This window comes from Silurus aristotelis (assembly GCF_946808225.1).
Source record: "Silurus aristotelis genome assembly, chromosome: 7".
In the NCBI taxonomy this organism is placed as follows: Eukaryota; Metazoa; Chordata; class Actinopteri; order Siluriformes; family Siluridae; genus Silurus; species Silurus aristotelis.
The window spans coordinates 13,305,388-13,323,863 of NC_139580.1; the positions used below are offsets into that span (position 1 = coordinate 13,305,388).

The 18,476-nt window shown below is 36.6% G+C and overlaps 1 protein-coding gene across 1 annotated transcript in view; it reads right to left on the reverse strand.

The window, feature by feature from the left end:
- Window positions 1–18,476, reverse strand: part of b4galnt4a (beta-1,4-N-acetyl-galactosaminyl transferase 4a) — a 139,767-nt gene that overhangs the window by 28,262 nt on the left and 93,029 nt on the right. The window contains exon 7 of the mRNA XM_083545822.1: window positions 14,413–14,480. Within this exon, the coding sequence (XP_083401948.1) occupies window positions 14,413–14,480 (68 nt within the window). The remainder of the gene's footprint in view (window positions 1–14,412; window positions 14,481–18,476) is intronic.

Sequence of the window (18,476 nt, forward strand, 5' to 3'; positions counted from 1 at the left end):
ATTACTAATAACATTTATTTATTTATACCCAGGACTTTTGTTGTTTGCTGTTGGTACCTGGGGTACACATACGTTTGTGGACAAGTAAAATCTTTTGTCTTTCATTACTATGAAAAAACAAACAAACAAAAAAATACAACAAAATACACCATTTAAAACAAATTAGGCCATAACCTAAGGTTTCATATCACAAAACCTTTGGGAATTTATCAGACATTTGACCCTAATACAGAGCACAGCAACAGAGCGAAAAAAAAAACCCCAACCAAAAACAATTGTGAACATCATTATTTTGTTATTGTACAGTTTTAACTCTTGAGGTGCCATTTCCAGGGCTGTTGCTGTTTTTTTCTCTAAAGGAAAGCTACACAACATTTAAAAAAAAATCTATCGATACTTTTGGGGTAAAAATATCTCTTATTGCCTGTGTTATTAGTATTATTTATTCATTTTCACTAATTTGCATGAAGGGCACCAATAATTCAAGAAGCCACTCTATTTCCATGCACAACATACACAAATTTCCTATTTAATACAGAACAAACCGATGACAGAATTTAAGCTGTATTCATTTGCAGCCTTCTTATTTTCAATTTTCTATGAGTGTCATGCTGCTTCCTTCTAAATTTCGACCTTTCATTTCCTCGCCCACCCTAGGTAACACATTTCAAACACATTTCAGTAAACTGCTCCATTTTTGCTGGGCAAGGCTCAGTATTAAACTCTCACCCGCTTTCATAGTGCTGTTACAAACACAGCAGTCAGCCAGCAGCTCGCTTTTTTAAAATCATCACATGGAGACAACATCCTGCTCCAGCTCCAGCACAAAAGATGCTTCAAAACGTTTTTTCCCCCCAAGGTCTGGGATGAGGATCTTTTTCTATTTACATTTGCTGATTATTTTATTTGGTTTGCTTGCACCCTGGAAATTTCAGAGATGATATTTACTACATGAGGCATCTAAAGAGTAAATTTCTCCTGCATATTCATGAGGGCAGTCAATGCATGAAATGAAAATGAATTCAGATGTATGTGTGTGTGTGTGTGTGTGTGTGTGTGTGCATGTGTGTGTGTGTGTGTGTGTGTGTGTGTGTGTGTTTGTAAGAAAGACAAGAGAAAGAAAAATGGAAACATAATAGGCCTCCATGCAATATGGTGTGCAATACTGTTACCCTTCAATGAAGAACATGCATACTTTTCCAGCCATATGTGGTTCTTCCTCACACTGTTAGAAAGTTAGAGGCACACCATTGTATAAGTTGCCTTTGAATGCAATTGCAATAAACTTGACCTGTTCCAAAGACAGCTCTATGAAGATATGTTGTACATGAGTTGCAGTAAAAGAGCTTTAGTAGTCTGCTATAGAGCTCTGACCTCAACCCTACTGAACACCTTTGAGATAAACTGGAACGCTGACTGCACCCCAGGCCTCCTCACACTACATCAGTACCTGACTTTACTAACACGCTTTGTGGCTGAATGAACACAAATCTCCACAATTACACTCCAAAATCTAGTGGAACATTTTTCCAGAAGAGAGAAGATTATCACTTTAATAGTGACTAAAGGTGGGATTGGATGTTCACAAAACGTAGAAATCTTATGGTCAGTTGTCCACAAACTTTTTTTTTTTCCAGATAGTGTGTATAGGAATCAATACTGTATGCAAGGAATAATACATAATGGAACAAAATCAATTGTTCCACTTATACAACATCAATTTGCCACTGATTTATTATTATTTTTCATTTGTTAATTAATTAATACCTCATGTGTGTTAACTGTAACTCCAACATTCAAAGACAAGTTCTGGACAAATATTTATTTCGTTTTAGTAGGTATAAGTAGTCCCTCCATCACCAACCTCTCCCATATTCTCTCTTGAAGTACATGCAAAAATGGAATGTACACAAAAAAAAAAAACACTTTTGCAAAACTGCTAGATGTGTGAGCTCCTTACACTGACATTATAGGGACTAAAAAAAGTCCTGAAGACTTTCTCACATCGAAGAGCTGATAATTAAAGAGCGCTGACCCCTGAGACGCTATCAATACATAAATACATACATATATGTAAAAAAGTATTAAAGCATTTTAACATTAACAATTACAGGCTTTTTTGTTCAGTCCATTTATTATTAGCCTTAGATTATGTGAACTGCCTGCTATGAATAAATCTGTGAATAAGCTGTTACTATAGAAACAATAATATATCAGAATCGGAGCATTAATATAAACCTCTGATTTATGTTACAGACAGATGTAATTTACATATTCATGCTACATTTCGGATACTCTTCTGGGAAGTGTGGGCACAGTTACTATTTCCCCCTCACGCATATAGCAGTTCACAGCACTTCGACACATTTTTCAGTGTGGTCAAGAGTTTGTTTATGTTGCCAGGTGTGTTTTGTTTTGGTTAATGTCCTGTCTTCACCCATGTCTTGTTAGCGGTTGTCTCCTGGGTGTGTTTTGATTACTTTGACCTGTTTTCAGTTTGATTAATATGTGAATATAAACCCTTGTGTTCCTTTGTTCATGATGAAATATACCCTCTGTTTTCCCTGGATCTAATCAAGTCAAATCAAATAGGGTTTTAGTGTCATTTCAAACATATACATGGCAGGACAACATAAGTTAGCATGAAGTTAACACAAAGAGCAGAACAAAACAAAATTAACTGGGGCATGACATAAAGTGTGACATTTAGAGCAAAAAAAACAGCATGGACCATTAAGACAGTGAGACACAGTGACACTGCAGCACTGACCAGTACAGATGTGTGTTAGTGCTAATGAACTTGTCCATAGAATAATAAACACTTTACATTTAAACTAAAATGTTTTAGCAGCATTTCAAGCAATGCAGCAAATGTGTGTGTGTGTGTGTGTGTGTGTGTGTGTGTGTGTGTGTGTGTGTGTGTGTGTGTGTGTGTGTGTGTGTGTGTGTCAGTTCAGTCTCTTTGTATTGAGTAGTTGAATAGTTTGCAGGAAGAAACTGTTACGGAGTCTGGACATGAGGGCCTTAATGTTTTGGGACCTTTTTCCAGAAAGCAGATAAATAAAGAGTGTGTGTAAGGGGGGGTGTAATCAGCCACAATGCTGTTGGCTTTGTGGGTGCAGCGTGTTGTTTAAAGTTTTACCAAGTATTGATATTCTTATAGCCAATATTCTGTTTTAAGCCTGAGGTTAGGACATTAGACTTTGGCTCCAACGTTCATAAGATTAAATCCCAGCCACACCAAGCTGCCACTAAATGTGTCTGCCAAATACCGTAAATGTAAATACTGTTGGTTTGATTGACAAGCTTAATAAAGTCCTGTAAAATTGTACTTGCGTCCGTACCTGAATCCCTGACAGATACCAGAGAGAGAAAGAAAGAGGTAAATAGTAAATGTTAACACACACTGTGGTCTTGAGATTAAGCCTCTTTCCTATCAGCAGTATTAGAAGATTGGCTGCTGAAGGAGTCAGACCTCCCAGACAGAGGCAGTGAGAGTCTCTTTAAAAGAGTCTCTTTGACAATGACTAATATGTCTCAATAAATGGCAAATGTCTGCAGACAATGTCTGTTCATTCAATTATTCATTCGTTTCACTCATTAATTAATTAATTAATTAAGTCATTCATTCATTCATTCATTCATAAATTCAATTATTCAGGAGCTTTTTACTGACTTTAGGAAATTTGGTGTTGGTTTACCTATTGATTTCAGAGGTGGGAGGTAGCATATGATGATAATCTGTTAATAATGATTATAAATGTGATTAAAAATATGAAAATGCAAAGTGTAAATAAAAAAAATGTAGTAAAAATTTTTATAAAAAAATGTATATACCAAAATGTAAATAAAAAGTTAAGAATGTATAAAAAATTTTTGCACTATTGCTTTTTAATCAATTACTTGTTTACCCCCTACACACACCTACTATTCTGCTTAGAGGCTTTTAAATTCAGACAAAATAGAAACCCCTAACATGCAAACACATGTACAGCCTACCCCCCCACCCCCACCCCACGCACACACGCACACACACACACACACACACACACACACACACACACACACACACACACACACACACTAGACCTATAGTGATCTGACAGGCTGTGAAAAGCAGAGCACACAGCACACAATGAGAGCAAGACAGAAACAGACAAGATGTGTAGAAACTGTGGACTGTGTCAGTAAGTCAGAGATAAATAAATAAATGTTAAGACAAAAGAGGCCAAGTGCCAGAAGACAGGACAAAGACACCCACCCATATCCCTGAGTAAGGTGATGAAGATGATGAAGGTGAAGAAGAACTCATTAAATACTCATTAAATACTCATATACGTCCGTCTGTAAAAAAAATAAAAGTGCAATAAAAGGCTGTGTGCTACAGTATGTATGATATCCCCTGCTCACTGCCTGTCATGAAGACAGAAGCCGCTTTTACACACGGCACAGATGATGAATATGTGGCCAGACAAAAAGATAGAGACAGAGGGTAAACAAGCTTTTAATTGTGTGTCTGTCTAATTGCAGACTGTCTTCAGAATTCCTTCTAATGACATACTGGGTTTAAATAGAGCCGTGTACAGATAAATGTGTGTGAGACACATTTTCACCCATTACAATCCAACAGTCTACAGTATTTGAGCATTCTCATTTAATTTTCAAATCTACTGCAAGGCATGGAACCATTAAATGGTTTATTTTTTTATTTGAGATGGGGGTGTTTAAAACTCCTGAGTAAACACTGAAAGCAAACCTTAGACCAGCAAGTTGCAGCAAGCCACCATTAACAAAAGCAAATAGAAAAGTTGCTAAATTCCAACTGAATATGATTGTTTTTCAACAGTAAAAGGATCTTGTGTCATATCAATGGTGCAATAAAGACCAAATCAAACATACGAACAATAATTCCTTAGTTCTTCTTGAGTCCTGCCATCATTTCTCAATTTACTGATTATAACCAGTGTTAATTTTCTCACAAATGTGACGTGACAAATTTTACACTCAATTAGTGTTCAAAAAACTTTTCTATCAGATGTATTTATTTGCTTCTCTAACTGACATGTTTATTTATGTTACCTCAATTTTTCCACTGGGAGTGTGTCTGAGCTGCGAAATCAGCACACTTATCAAGAATAAATAGCACACACACACACACACGGAAAAAAAAAAAAGAATTTCAATATTGAGAATATCCCAACTTCAATATTGTTTTTTATTATTTACATATGACATCATTTACATAATGATTTTTTTTTTCGTAAAGGCCTGCAAAGCTCCCACTAAGTACATACTGAGTTTATTAAATTGCACAAGCAAATGTACTTTGGATTTTAGTAAATTAGGACCTTGATGTATGCAAGAGCAAATACACTATATGGACAAAATGTTTGTGAACACTTGACCATAAGATTCAATTGTGCTTTTTCAACATCCAATCCACAATTCATTCTTATTTGCCTAGTAATAACCTCCACTGTTCTGGGAAAATATTCCACTAGATTTTAAACTGTGGTTGTGGTAGTAAAGTCAAGTCAAGTTTATTTCTTTTGCTCTTTTCACTATGCACATTGTCTTAAATGAGCTTTACAGAATTTAAGAGTTAATTCGAATGATGTGTATTTATCCCTAATGAGCGAGCCTGGGGCGACTGTAGCAAGGAAAAACTCAATTAGATATTATGAGGAAGAAACCTTAAGAGGAACCAGATGTAAAGGGGGAACCCATCCTCATTTGGGTGACATCAGGTAAAGTCAGGTGAGGATACCTGGGGTGCAGTCATTAGTGTTCTAATTCATTCCAAGGTGTTTAATAGGGTTAAGGTCAGAGCGCTATAGCAGGCCATTCAAGAGCTTCTAATCTAACCCATGTAAAGCACATCTTCATGAAATTAGCTGTGTGTACAGGGGCATTTTGATGTTAGAACAGGTTCAGGTCTCCTATTTCAAGTAAAGGGAAAATGTAATTCTATTAGATCCAAAGACATACTATACAATTGTGTGCCTCCAACTTTGTGGTAACAGTTTGTGAAGGAACCATATGCCTGGAACAGTCAGGTGTCCCAATACTTTTGTCCATATAGTGTATTTTAAAGTCATAAATCAAAATGGGATTTTTGGCTGCAGGGAGTTTAGCATTCAGAACAATATATCTGAATCATTTAAGACATTATTTCTATTTTCATTTAAATGAATGATTTGTGTACCTCTTTCAGAAAGGGTGACAGTAAGATTAATGACACGTTTATTACTTGTATTTTTTTAAAGAACTTCACTGAAAATTAAATATTTTGTTTATAGTGATCCCAAGAGCAAATACTGTGTTTCAGAGTCACTCAAATCAGCGTGCAGCTTTTGACGAGCAGATTTAAAAGAACTTTCAAAACTCACTTATTTTTTGCCCTCAGTTTTTCTTTTTAACCAATTTAACTCTCATGTTTAACTGTTATGTAGCTCTATGTTGTGTGATGTAGCTCTATGTTGTTTATGTAGCACCAGGTTTCTAAAGAAACGTTTTCACTGTGCACTGTGTCAGCTATACTGTATATGATTGGAATATGATTTCACTACTTACTTCCCTCACAGAAACACTTGACTGGTAATGCATCAATGGTTTGCATGCCTGTTGAGTGGCATTAAAAAATAACTATAAAATCAAATCATTAAACACACCTTATATTAAATCTGAATATTTGTTTTAATGGATAAATATGGAGGAATAAGTAAAACAATTATGCATGGGCAAAGTCTAGTGATTTTCAGCAGTGTTATAGTCAACTCATTTGCCCTGAAGCATAAGATGACTCCCAGTCTGCAGCTCTGGCATTAAAGATGAGTCACAGTTTAGCATATTTAGTCCCAAGTCAGCAGCTCTCACGATCAAAGTTGAGTTCCAAATGAGCAGCTCTCATTAATGAGTCAAGTCCCAAGTTGTAAGTTGTAAAGTCATAAAGTTATAAGTTGAAATGTCATGCCTAAGTTAAGTCCCAAGTCAGCAACTTTAGTGACCAAATCAAGTCCTGAGACAGATCAAGTTGAGTTCTAACTGTTCTTCGTGGATCTTCAGAAAAAAAAATGTAAGATTCAGAAGGGTCTGGTTCTATGGTTCTTTTCAAGGTATCTTCCTCTTGTTTCCTCATTTTTTTTTTTCGATATTTCCAATTGTCAGTATCTAAAGCTACATTTTGTTCAAGTTCTGCAAAACTGCATTTAGACAAACTATAAAAATATAACTGATTTGAGAGTTATAGCTAGAGTTCCCTCTGTAACTGATTTAGTCCCCAAGGATATACTTAACTCACTGGCATCTATTAGATCCTAAATCCTCACAGTAAACTTCTCAACAGAAAATGTCTTAATAATGACAGCCTAATTTGTAAAATTTTTTGTTTCTTGGTGTTTTGCTCTGTTCTCCAGAGGGCATGAGACTGGCATCTATTTCTGTGGAAGTCTGCTCTGGCTGAAATCCCAGAAGCATAGCACTTCACATGGAGATGACTCAGTACAAATGTACAAGTTAAGTAATATTAATCTGAATAATACGGTAGCTCCCTAAATCTTATTTTATTCAGAAAAAAACCAAAAAGAATTTAAGCTCTGCAGTAGAAGCTTTGTGGTATTAAGTGTGAGGTAAAAATGCATTTTAATCAGTATGTTCTTGAACATGTTAAGTGAAATTGTTTGGTAAGAAGAAGAACAGCGTTACATTATTCCTTAAAAAGCACATACAACAATGACAACACACTCTCCTCTCCAATTATTGATTTGGAAAGAAAGAACTGTTTTGCTTCATCATCTGGTATCCTGATAGCTTTTGGATAGACATCCTGCAGTTTGAGCCACATTTCTAGTGCTCCTCACTTTTCCCACAGCAGTTCAAAGAAACCCAGCTATGATGCTCAGTGGATCACAGAGCTTGTGAAGTGAAGCACTCTTATATCTGCCTCTGGCTCTGGAGGGATTACATAATACAGTGTGGATGGTGAGGAAATTGCTGTGAGCGTGGGAGATTTTGGATCATTAAAAATATTATTATTATTATTTTGTTCAGTTCTGTTGGGATAGCAGTGTCATCCTCTGCAAACGGAAACTGAAGTTTCGCAGTTGACTCAGATAAGACACATTTAAAGACTGGCATGAGGAAAAAGCATGAGTAAGAGACCAGAAAAGCTTAGTAGGTGGTAGCCACAGACGACAAAAACAAGCATAAAGAGAAAAAAAGATCCTCTCTTCAGTTAGTCACACGTCAAAGTAGCTATGAACATATGGGCTCTGACAATCTATTTTGCTTCATCAGATGGATATTTTAATATCCCCTTTTGTGTTGAGCTGGCAGATTCTGAGTGAAAAAAAGACAGTATGTCTGGGAAAGATTAAACCTTTTCCATATTACATTCTGTGCCCTTAAATATACACTGCCAAGGAACAAACATTTATTCTGTATTCTATTATTAATTTTATATAAAATTTATTTAAATCCTAATCTAAATTGTACCTTACCATGCCAGTCTAACTTCAAAAACCATACTAAACAAACAAACTATAAGAAAAACCCTAACCCTAACCCTATTCTATTAAAATAGATATATGGTACTTCTTTCTCAAGCATCTCACGAATTTTTGCACTGTGGCAGTTGCATTTTCCTGCTGAAAGAGGCCATATTTAAAGCCGGTGCCATGTAGGGATACACCAAGTTTGCAACCATGTTTTGGTAACTGGTACATGTCAAAGTAACAATCAGATGAATGCCACTAGCTAAGGCTCCCAAGCAGAACATTTTCCAGAGCATTCCACTGCAAAGTTCTTTTTCCCAAATAAGCAAAGGGTAATGGTAGCTTAGTGGTTAAGGCATTGGACTTTGGATCAGAAGTTGGAGTTTAAATCCCAGCCACAACAATCTGCCACTCCTTGGCCCCTGACTAAGGCCTTTAACCCTATAGCTGCTTAGTTGTATGTATGAGGGCACCTGCCAAATGCCATAAATGTAAATGTAAGCAACACACAAACATGTAAGCATCCACATGATGTTAAAGAAATTGTGATTCATAAGAACGAGCCACCTTATTTCATTATTTCAGTCCGGTTCTAACACACATTTCCACTGCAAGAGATTCGGGCACAGGACAGCTGTGCATGACAAGCTGTGATGCACTGTGTGTTCTATTATATCCTTCATTTGTTCAGCAGTTTGTGCTCCAGTATTCTTTTGTTAGATGAAAAGAATTAGATTTGGATGCCCATGACCCTATCAACGGTTCCACCAGATGACCTCCGTGAAACACTTGGTAGGTACAAACCACTGTATACCAGCGAGACTCCACAAGATGCTTTGACCCAGTCATATAATCAATTATACAATTTAACCTTTGTCAAAGTCGCTTATTAGTGTCCATTTTTCAAATCAACTTTGAGAACCGACTCTTCACTTGATGCCTGTTTTATCCCAAACCTTGATGCATGCTATTTTAAGAAGATATACAAAGGTACTCACATCGCAGATCATTAGCCTTCTTGCTATTTCTAGCCATCTCTACTTAGATCCAGAGTGCAAGGCTTTTCATTATTGTACCATATGGATCTCAGATACGCAGTTCTCTCTATTGCACTTACACAGTAGCTATATGAGAATCCGAGGACGTATAAAAAGGTTTCAAGACTAGCTCTGTTTACAAGAAAGTATTTAATCTATCTAAGTTTACACACTATTAACTTCAAAATACAGCGCTCCTAGCATTCTTGAGACTTCTGGAGTAAGTCCTGGAAGTCTTCTTTTCAAAGCATGTCAAGCACCTTCTGCATTTCATAATGGATTTCCGCAATGGTATCAAAACGGTGACCTTTGAGCTGGATCTTCATCTGCGGAAAGAGTGCAAAATCAGCAGGAACCGAATCCATGATCCATGTCCATGATAAAATCGCAGACGTCGTAATGCATGTTGTCAGAATAGCACCAGTTTCACAGCTTTATTTACACAGGACAATGTCTTTTTTGCACACTGACTTATAAAGCTCGGTGCTCCCAGTGTTACAGTTTTAAACATTTTTGATATCACTTCGTATAAGTCGCACTAACTCACTCTAAACTGTGTAACATATACAGTGGAACCTCAATACTTGTGACCTTGACACTCGCAACCTCGATAGTTCGCAACTTTTCATTTTTCATTTTGTAACTCGCAAAAAAGCTGAAAGTTCACGGAAAGCCGTGAGTGGCTCAAATGTTCAGAGTAACTTTTCTAAACAGAGTTTGTACCAATATGTTACATAAAAATGTTTGAAAAAACTATTTTATCATTGTATTATTGATTTAAAGTAGTAAATAAAACATTTATGACAAGTAAGTCACATTTTTTGTTGAGTTTACAGTACAGTACATGTACAATTCCGCTTGAAAAAGGAACCATCAAAAGGAGAAAGTCAAAACCTCGCAATTTTTTGTTCTTGGGGTAATAGAACGTAACAACCCCGAGTACATGATTGAAGACACAGTTCTCGTTAACTGCCCCTGATCTTTCACAGGTGCTTCTTTTCACAGAAAATTCTTCTAATGGTGAAATAATCAAAGAGCTGCAACCAGAGAGGAAAATGTTCATCATTACCCCCAATTGAAACTGTGACAAGGTAACTGACTTCACCACAAACCTATAGCTGTTTCAGTCTGCTCACATGCCCTGACACTTGAAACCATCAGTCAGGTGTTTTTACTCAATAAGCGCAGATATAAAGCCCTGAGGTCTGAACAAAATGTGCTCCATGTCCTGCGTTTATTTATGTGCCAAACTGTAGCTGCTCTCTCCGCTGTGCTTTAGCCATTCACAAGGCACAGCCATTAGAGCGAGAATAATGAGAGAATACTTAAGAATACTTAAATACAAACACAGTGAATTATGCAGAAAAGTCAAATGCCTATTATGTGTATGCATGTGCGTTCAATGTCCATGGAATCAAAACCTGAGGTTACCCTGAGTGCTGAAAGGGATTTGAAAAAATTTCTGGCATAAGTCAATTTACACAAGCCCTGCCTTATCATAGTAAATAATTGCTAAAGCACTCTCATGATATTTAAAAAGGGCCACATCAGCAGGTGTTCTTTTTCATTTCAATTTAGAGAATTTCAATAGGTACACTGAGATCATCAGATGATCAAAAAACATTTGTATGTATTATTAAACAAGAAAGGTCTGTCTGCAGTCCACTAACTGATAACATGTCAAAAACATTCCCTTCAATTATTTCTAACCAGACTTCGTTTAACTGGTTGATTCAGTCATACAATCTCAGTATATATGCACTGTCTATCAAGTCTATCACTGTATGAAACTAAAATGAAATTAATATACACTATATGGACAGAAGTTTGAATAAATGTGCATAAGATTTTGTATGTTTTTTGAGTATCCCACTCCACATTTAGTGCCAATTTGCATTTTCTGGGAAAGCATTCCATTAGACTTTGTGGTTATGGAGATTTGTGCTCATTAATCCACAAAGGTTTTAGTAAAGTCAGGAGGCCTGGGGGGGCAGTCAGCATTCCAATTTATTCAAAAGGTATTCAGTTGAGTTCAGTTGAGTTCAGATCTAAGCTCTAGAGCAGGCCGCTTAACATTTTCCACTCCGACCTGTGTAAACCAAGTGTGCCTCAAATTTGGTGGTAACAGTTTGGGAAAGAACCGCATATGACTAGAAAAGTAAGGTGTCCCAATATCTTTGTCCATATATTGTCTAATTTCTGCACTGTTTATATGTGGCCCCAGCCCCCCAGGCAACAAAAGTCTTTGTACATATTTACAAATTATATAATGTATATCAATGATGGCCTCAAGTCTAGAACCCACAGACACCACCAGACGCTTGGTTTCTTTCTCAGTGATGCTCTGCTGGGCATTTACTGCGTCTGCTTTCAGTTCTCGCTCCTTCCTAGGGTTTTTTGCCTTCAGCAAATAAAGTACATTCAGGTCAGGTGACTGACATTTGCCATTGCAGAACATTCCACTACTTTGCCTTAAAAGGCTCTTGGGCTGCTTACAAAGAATGTTTTGTGTCATAGTATAATATAGTCTGTCTATTTTTAAATAATGCATGTAATGGTGCTTGGGGGTATGCAGTATAACCAAATCAGACTGATATTTTTCTAGAACTTTGTCCAGGACTTGTTTTAGTATATATATATACATATACAGTGGAACCTCGGTTCCGAATTTTCGCGACCTTTTGATACGCCCCTTCCAACCCAGTAAAAACCCAAAGAACACTATACGAAATCGATTTAAATGAGTAAATACTATTTCACTCCATAACACTTAATTATTAGACTATTTAAACAATTCTTTATGTAAATTAACAGCAATTACAATGCTTAATTAAAAAAAATAAAGTACAGGTACAGTAAAGTATGCAGTAGAGAAGTACGTATAATAATACATAATAAAAATAGTTTTAAAGCATTTTTTAGACAATTTTAATGAGATAAACCTTGATTAGAAATGTTAAAACTAGCGTTTTGAGCAGCTCGCGGTTGCTCACGAGCCGATCTGAATGAGAGTCGCCGGTCGGAATGAAAGTCGCGAGCATGCGAGGTTGCGAGCGCTGAGGCCGCGAGTATATATATATATATATATATATACTGTATATATATATATATATATATATATATATATATATATATATATATATATATATATATATATATATATTAATGAAGTGCTACTGTGTAAACGGTTTGCTAACTTCAGGACAGTTGCACTGGATATGTTCTGGCGTGAAATAGTGATTGATTCAATTAAGTGCGAACAAACACTAAATCTAAAAGCAGTAAATAGCAGCAGCAGTAAACTATTGCATTTTTAGTCACTGTTGTGCTTTCCAGTGAATGCTTATGCATTTTTTCACCAATGCATATTTTCTCCTTTCTTTTTAATCAAGCCTGTTAGTTTGGTGCGTTTCTCCATTTCACTCACTTTTTATAGCATTTGTCTACTACAACAGCAACTTATCTGTTTTTAAACGTGATTTACTGCAACTTTACTACGTCCAAATGCTTTGTTTTCAATTTTTGTATATTTAATTTTTTGCATATATCATTTAATTATTATACAAATTTTAATTAATTATATTTGCTAGATGCTTATATCTTCACTCATGAACAAAATATCTGTGTATACAAATATTTCTTTTTTAAACGAAAACAAAAAATATAGATGTTTTAAAGCACCGTTGTCAACTTGCCATCTACAATTTATTTTTTATTTTTTTACAGAAACAACCCAGCATGAGTGAATTTGTTCAAAGGGAAAATCCCCATACACTCCTCAACAAGCAGCCACTATAAGGTTTGAAATGTCTAAATTAAAGATTAAACTCAAAATGTGACTTTTGCATTTTTATCAAAATAATCGTTGGTTGCAGCCCTAATTTATAATTTATAATAACACATACTCTGTTTATATAATGTTCACAAATCATTTTAAAATTCCAAAATACATTTTTTTTAATAAGATCTTTTACTTTTCCTGAATATGGAAGAACTTATATAAATATTTTATGTAAATATTTAATACTTAAAATGTAATAGGTTTAAGATAATTAATTTCAATCAATTCAAATGATCTGCCCACTTTTTCATACATGAACTGTACAGAAATCCTAATAAAATCTAAATCACTATGATCTTTATACAGTTTACATCCACAAACAACACACATCTAATGCCATAACAGATATATTTTAGAAAATCAGACATTAGCAGTACCACTAATCACAAAGGAAAGAGCTCAGCTGACACATACTCCAAATGATAACCTGTATGACATTTTGACACTTTTTAAACTGTTTTCATGCACATGTATGCACATTTCATGGTTTTACAAATCATTAAAAACAAGACCTCATGTGCTTATGTTAACTTTGAGTGAACCCTAAGAGTAATTATATAAAAATATGTAAAAAAAAGATAGAAAGAAAAATTTAATTTAGATAACTACAGTTAAATTATCAAGTCACAAGTAAAGACCTGTTCTGTTCTGTCTGATTCTGCAAAGCAACTTATCATTAGTGAGCTTCCACACAATAACATCCATTAAAAACAACTGAAGGCAGTCCTGTGTCACACAAAGCAAGCCTATTTTCTCTAATTGCCAGTCCAGTCAGTAGCATCACACACTGAAAGAAGACCAAGTCCAACAATGTGTGCAGGTGTCCTACTGGCACAGGAACACTACGAGAATAGCAGCAGATGAGAGAAATAACACTGGAGATGTGAAGGGAAGCAATTATCTAGTGTCACGAGCATTGGTTTTGTCAGAGCACTTGTTAGACTGATGCTGTATTATGACAGAAATATCATTGTGTGTGTGTGTGTGTGTGTGTGTGTGTGTGTGTGTGTGTGTGTGTGTGTGTGTGTGTGTGTAGACTTACTGGACAGATTTGGAAGCCTGAGACCTGAATTTGGTGAACTCCCCTGGTGCAGTCCACTCTGACCCCAACTGAAACAAACAAAGGTCAAATTGATCATTTGTTAATGCACGAGTCAAAGTCACTGTTATAACACTATAAAAAAACTGAATTAATACTTTTCAACCAACCAATCGAAATCAAGCATATATCCACTGGATTATGTACACCTACATTATATACACACTTATTAGTCATTTCATGTGCACATACTGTGACCAGGTGCACTCTGTGGTATAAGATTACATTTCAGTATATCTAGAGTATTAAACACCTCTTTGTCAATGGGCAAAGATGAGTAAGGAGCAGGCAATGGATGAGTAAGGGGCAGGTTATGTATTTGAAAATGCAGTGTACCAACTTAGATAACTGAAACACAGGGGAGAACAAGCCTTACAATACACAAGTGACATGTTGAGTAGTATTCTAGCATGCTCTGTTCTCTCTGTCCTGCGCAATGGGTTCATTTCGAGGCTAAGTGGAATGCATAATTATCACACCTGTCAGAGAATGCAGGATCTCTCTCTCTCTCTCTCTCTCTCTCTCTCTCTCTCTCTCTCTCTCGCGCTTACACACACACACATGCACACACACGCACAGGCAGGTGTGCATGAATAGAATCTCTGAATAGAGCCTTCTCCAGAGGGTCCACTTGTAACAGAGTTAACAGACACGAAACACTACAAGAGAGCAGGTGAAATTCGACCTGAAAAGAAAAGCACTATGAAATGGATGATAGATACAAGGTCTTAATCTACTGCACAAAATTCTAGCAAAATGAGACTGTGCTTTTTTCACTGACCTCTGTTACAGAACCAGAGTGATGCATGATCCTTTAACCATCAACTCCTTAGTAATATCCTGTCCAAATTATGAATACGCAATGTGCGCAGTAAAGAAATGTCACTGTTTCGCTGGTGCCATGACGAGCAATTTGGTGTTAACCTTGATATAAAAAAAATGTACACACAAAGCGTATTGTATGACAGCAAGAGTTTTAATCCATTTAGAATTTCCCTGTTAAAGTGTTTACCAAATGCACATTGTTAATCCAAAAACATAATTCATTCAGTTTTACTATCGACACTGTGACTGTACAAAATACTCTCAAAGTTACACTCAAACTCGAACTAGAACCTCAAAAGTGGAAAACACACCCAGATAAACCATAAAAGAATTGGTAGAAAGTAAGGATTTTTTTTTAAGACAGTCAAAGTAAAACATACAGAACCGAAAGAAACAAAAAAAGTTAATGTGATAGGTAGATAATAGGAAAAGAAGGAACAAAGTCTTAGTCACATCTCAGTGTCTCTCAGTCAGTTTTTCTGCCTCCTTTCTTGGCTTGTATTTGCAAAAGCACTCATTTATTTCTCACTGGGATGGTGCATCTGCAGCTCTAATTAAAGCCTCTGTCCTCCTAATCCACAAAACAGAAAGCACTGGGATCCCAAGACAGCTGGAGAATCTGTGTTTCTATTTAGCATTCCTTTTAAATTCCAAGCAGTTGTGAACATCTCACACTTGGGTGAGCAATCACAGAGACTCCTGGTTCCACGAGCAAGCAAAAGTCCTGCCACAAAACCCGCTTTGTTCTAAACATGTAAAAAAAAGCACACACCCCGAACAACCATTAAAGACCTCAGCTATACCAAGGACTTGCTTAAGCTCCCATCATCAGGAGTGTATTTGCTGGCATACAGCACATATACAGCGCCGCTGTCGGCATAAACACACAGTTGTGTTCCTGGCCAAAACTAATTAATGCTGCTGCCAAGTACAGCTCTTTCTCTGGCTGGAGTTAGCTGAGCACTGTTGATGGCACACAGTACTACCTCATACTTCTGAGGTGAGGGCTGCAGTACATTTCTACTTGTAGGTAAATATTTTGCAAGGCCAAAGGAAGTAAATAGGAAATATCTACCAAGAGGTTACAGATGCTTTACTCACACTCACATGAAGTAAACACTTCCATGCTATTAACAAAAAGGCCAGTGTTGAAAATGCACATTACATTTGTGAGCCTAGATGAGGGGAAAATACATCAATGGGCAACGTTTCAAGTTAAAGTGAAACTCTCCCTTATTTTATTTGGCATAAGTTGAGGCTTTTATGTTAAGCACAAGTTTACCTCTGCAAACAGAGTGTGCACAATGGCATTCAAGCAGAACATTATCAATTAATACATCTGATTAAGCTAAGATGATGGCAATTAATCTCCTTATTTCTTATCCAGTGATGGAACTTAAAAACAAAAATCAAAATGACCATTCCATGTAACATAAATAAGGTCTAAATAATTAGCTCACAGCTTTACTACAGGATTTTCTCAGGCATCAGTCCACTCACATTCTCCATATATGCTACATTTCTGGGCTCAGTTCCAAGACATAATGGCTACCACTGCTGCACTCATCACACATACCCTTACTTCTATTTTGTTTTGCAGCTTGCAGAAGACCTCAGACTGGCTTTCTTACATCTCTCTGTGGATGAAGTCCATCAACTAGAATGAATCTTAAAAAAACCTTTACTGTTAAGTTTTTTCCTGACTAAGTACTCCTGAATGCTGGACCTCTCAGTATCCTGTGATACCATTATGCTCGTCTCATGCAGCACAACCGGCTCAAGTTCTCAGATCAACACACATATCATTTTGATTTAATTATCAGTCTGCTCAACTGGATTGAAACCTCTCAAAGTGTTTCAATGTAACTGTAGAGGTTTTGTATTGCTGGAAGAATCCTTGTGCGTATCCTTGCATTCCTGCATCAGTAAGCTCTGCACCAAATTACCTATAGATCTAAGCATGCCTATAATGCGATATCTCGCCGCTTCAGTGTTCAGGGGTCACATTTATCAATTCTGTGCATAAGAACTGCAGTAGTATGCAGGAGAAAACCGGTATTTATTTCTTTTTCACAGATGCAGCTGTATGCAATAGATGCTGAGAAATCCTATACATTTTAAATTGCTCTTATTGTGGGCAGGCACAGTTATTTACATGAAGAAGCGCCCCAATATTGAAAGGCATAGGAAAAAAACATTTTCTATAAAGGTGATTTTTTTTATCACTAGGTACGTGCAATCAGGTAATAACATGCAAGGGTGTTAGAGCCAAACATTATTTTTGCCTTTTACAGCACCATGCAATCCATGTTGATCCAAGACATACACGTTATTGTTGGACTCACTGCCTGAAAATGGCAGACTTGTCTCCAATTTCTCGCTGAAATGTGCCCATCACTGAAACCCTTAGAGCAGAAAGGATTGTTGTATACACAAGGATGCTATTGCTGCATTTTGTTGGCAAGTCGATGCCAGAAAACAAACTAAAACTGCAAACATAAATGACTGATGAGCCTCTCATCCGTTTTAGCAAAGAGGTTCCTGCGGTTCCTGTGTTTCCCCCACAAAGCTGCATGTGCTAAATCTTCATGCAAGGCAGGATCACTCATTGTCTGCAGCACCTCTAACAATCTACATAAGTGCCCTCTAGATGACTTTACATTTCATCTGTGTTGCCTGTCTACACCTTTTTGAGTCAGAAATCATTGTCAATTATGCTGAAATTATTACCAGTGTGTGTGATTAGAGCTCCTCCTAATCAGGTTACCCACATTAGACGTTTCTGACTTTAAACATTTCTGCATACAAATTTATTCTAAACGGTTTAAGCACAAATTTGTTAAACGGTAACCCTGGCTCCCTTTTAGGAACTTGAGTTGTGTCGAAACCTTCTCTTGGTTCTCCAGATCTTTTCAGTGTGGTTATACAGTATGTATTATTTGGTGCTGCATTGAAAGCTATTGATGCCTGCCTTGTAGGACTTTGACTGACAGCTTCATGATGGTACTCCTGAGTACTAGTACCCCAACCTTTTGTTTTTTTGCTATGTTCTTCTTACAGATATTATACTTTTTTTCTGGTCTGTTGGTAGAAACGTAGCCTTGCAGCTCTTGTGTCACTGTCAGCTTCTTTAACAGCTCTATGCTTAGGATTTTTTTCTGCCTCACTTGTAAAGCTCTCTG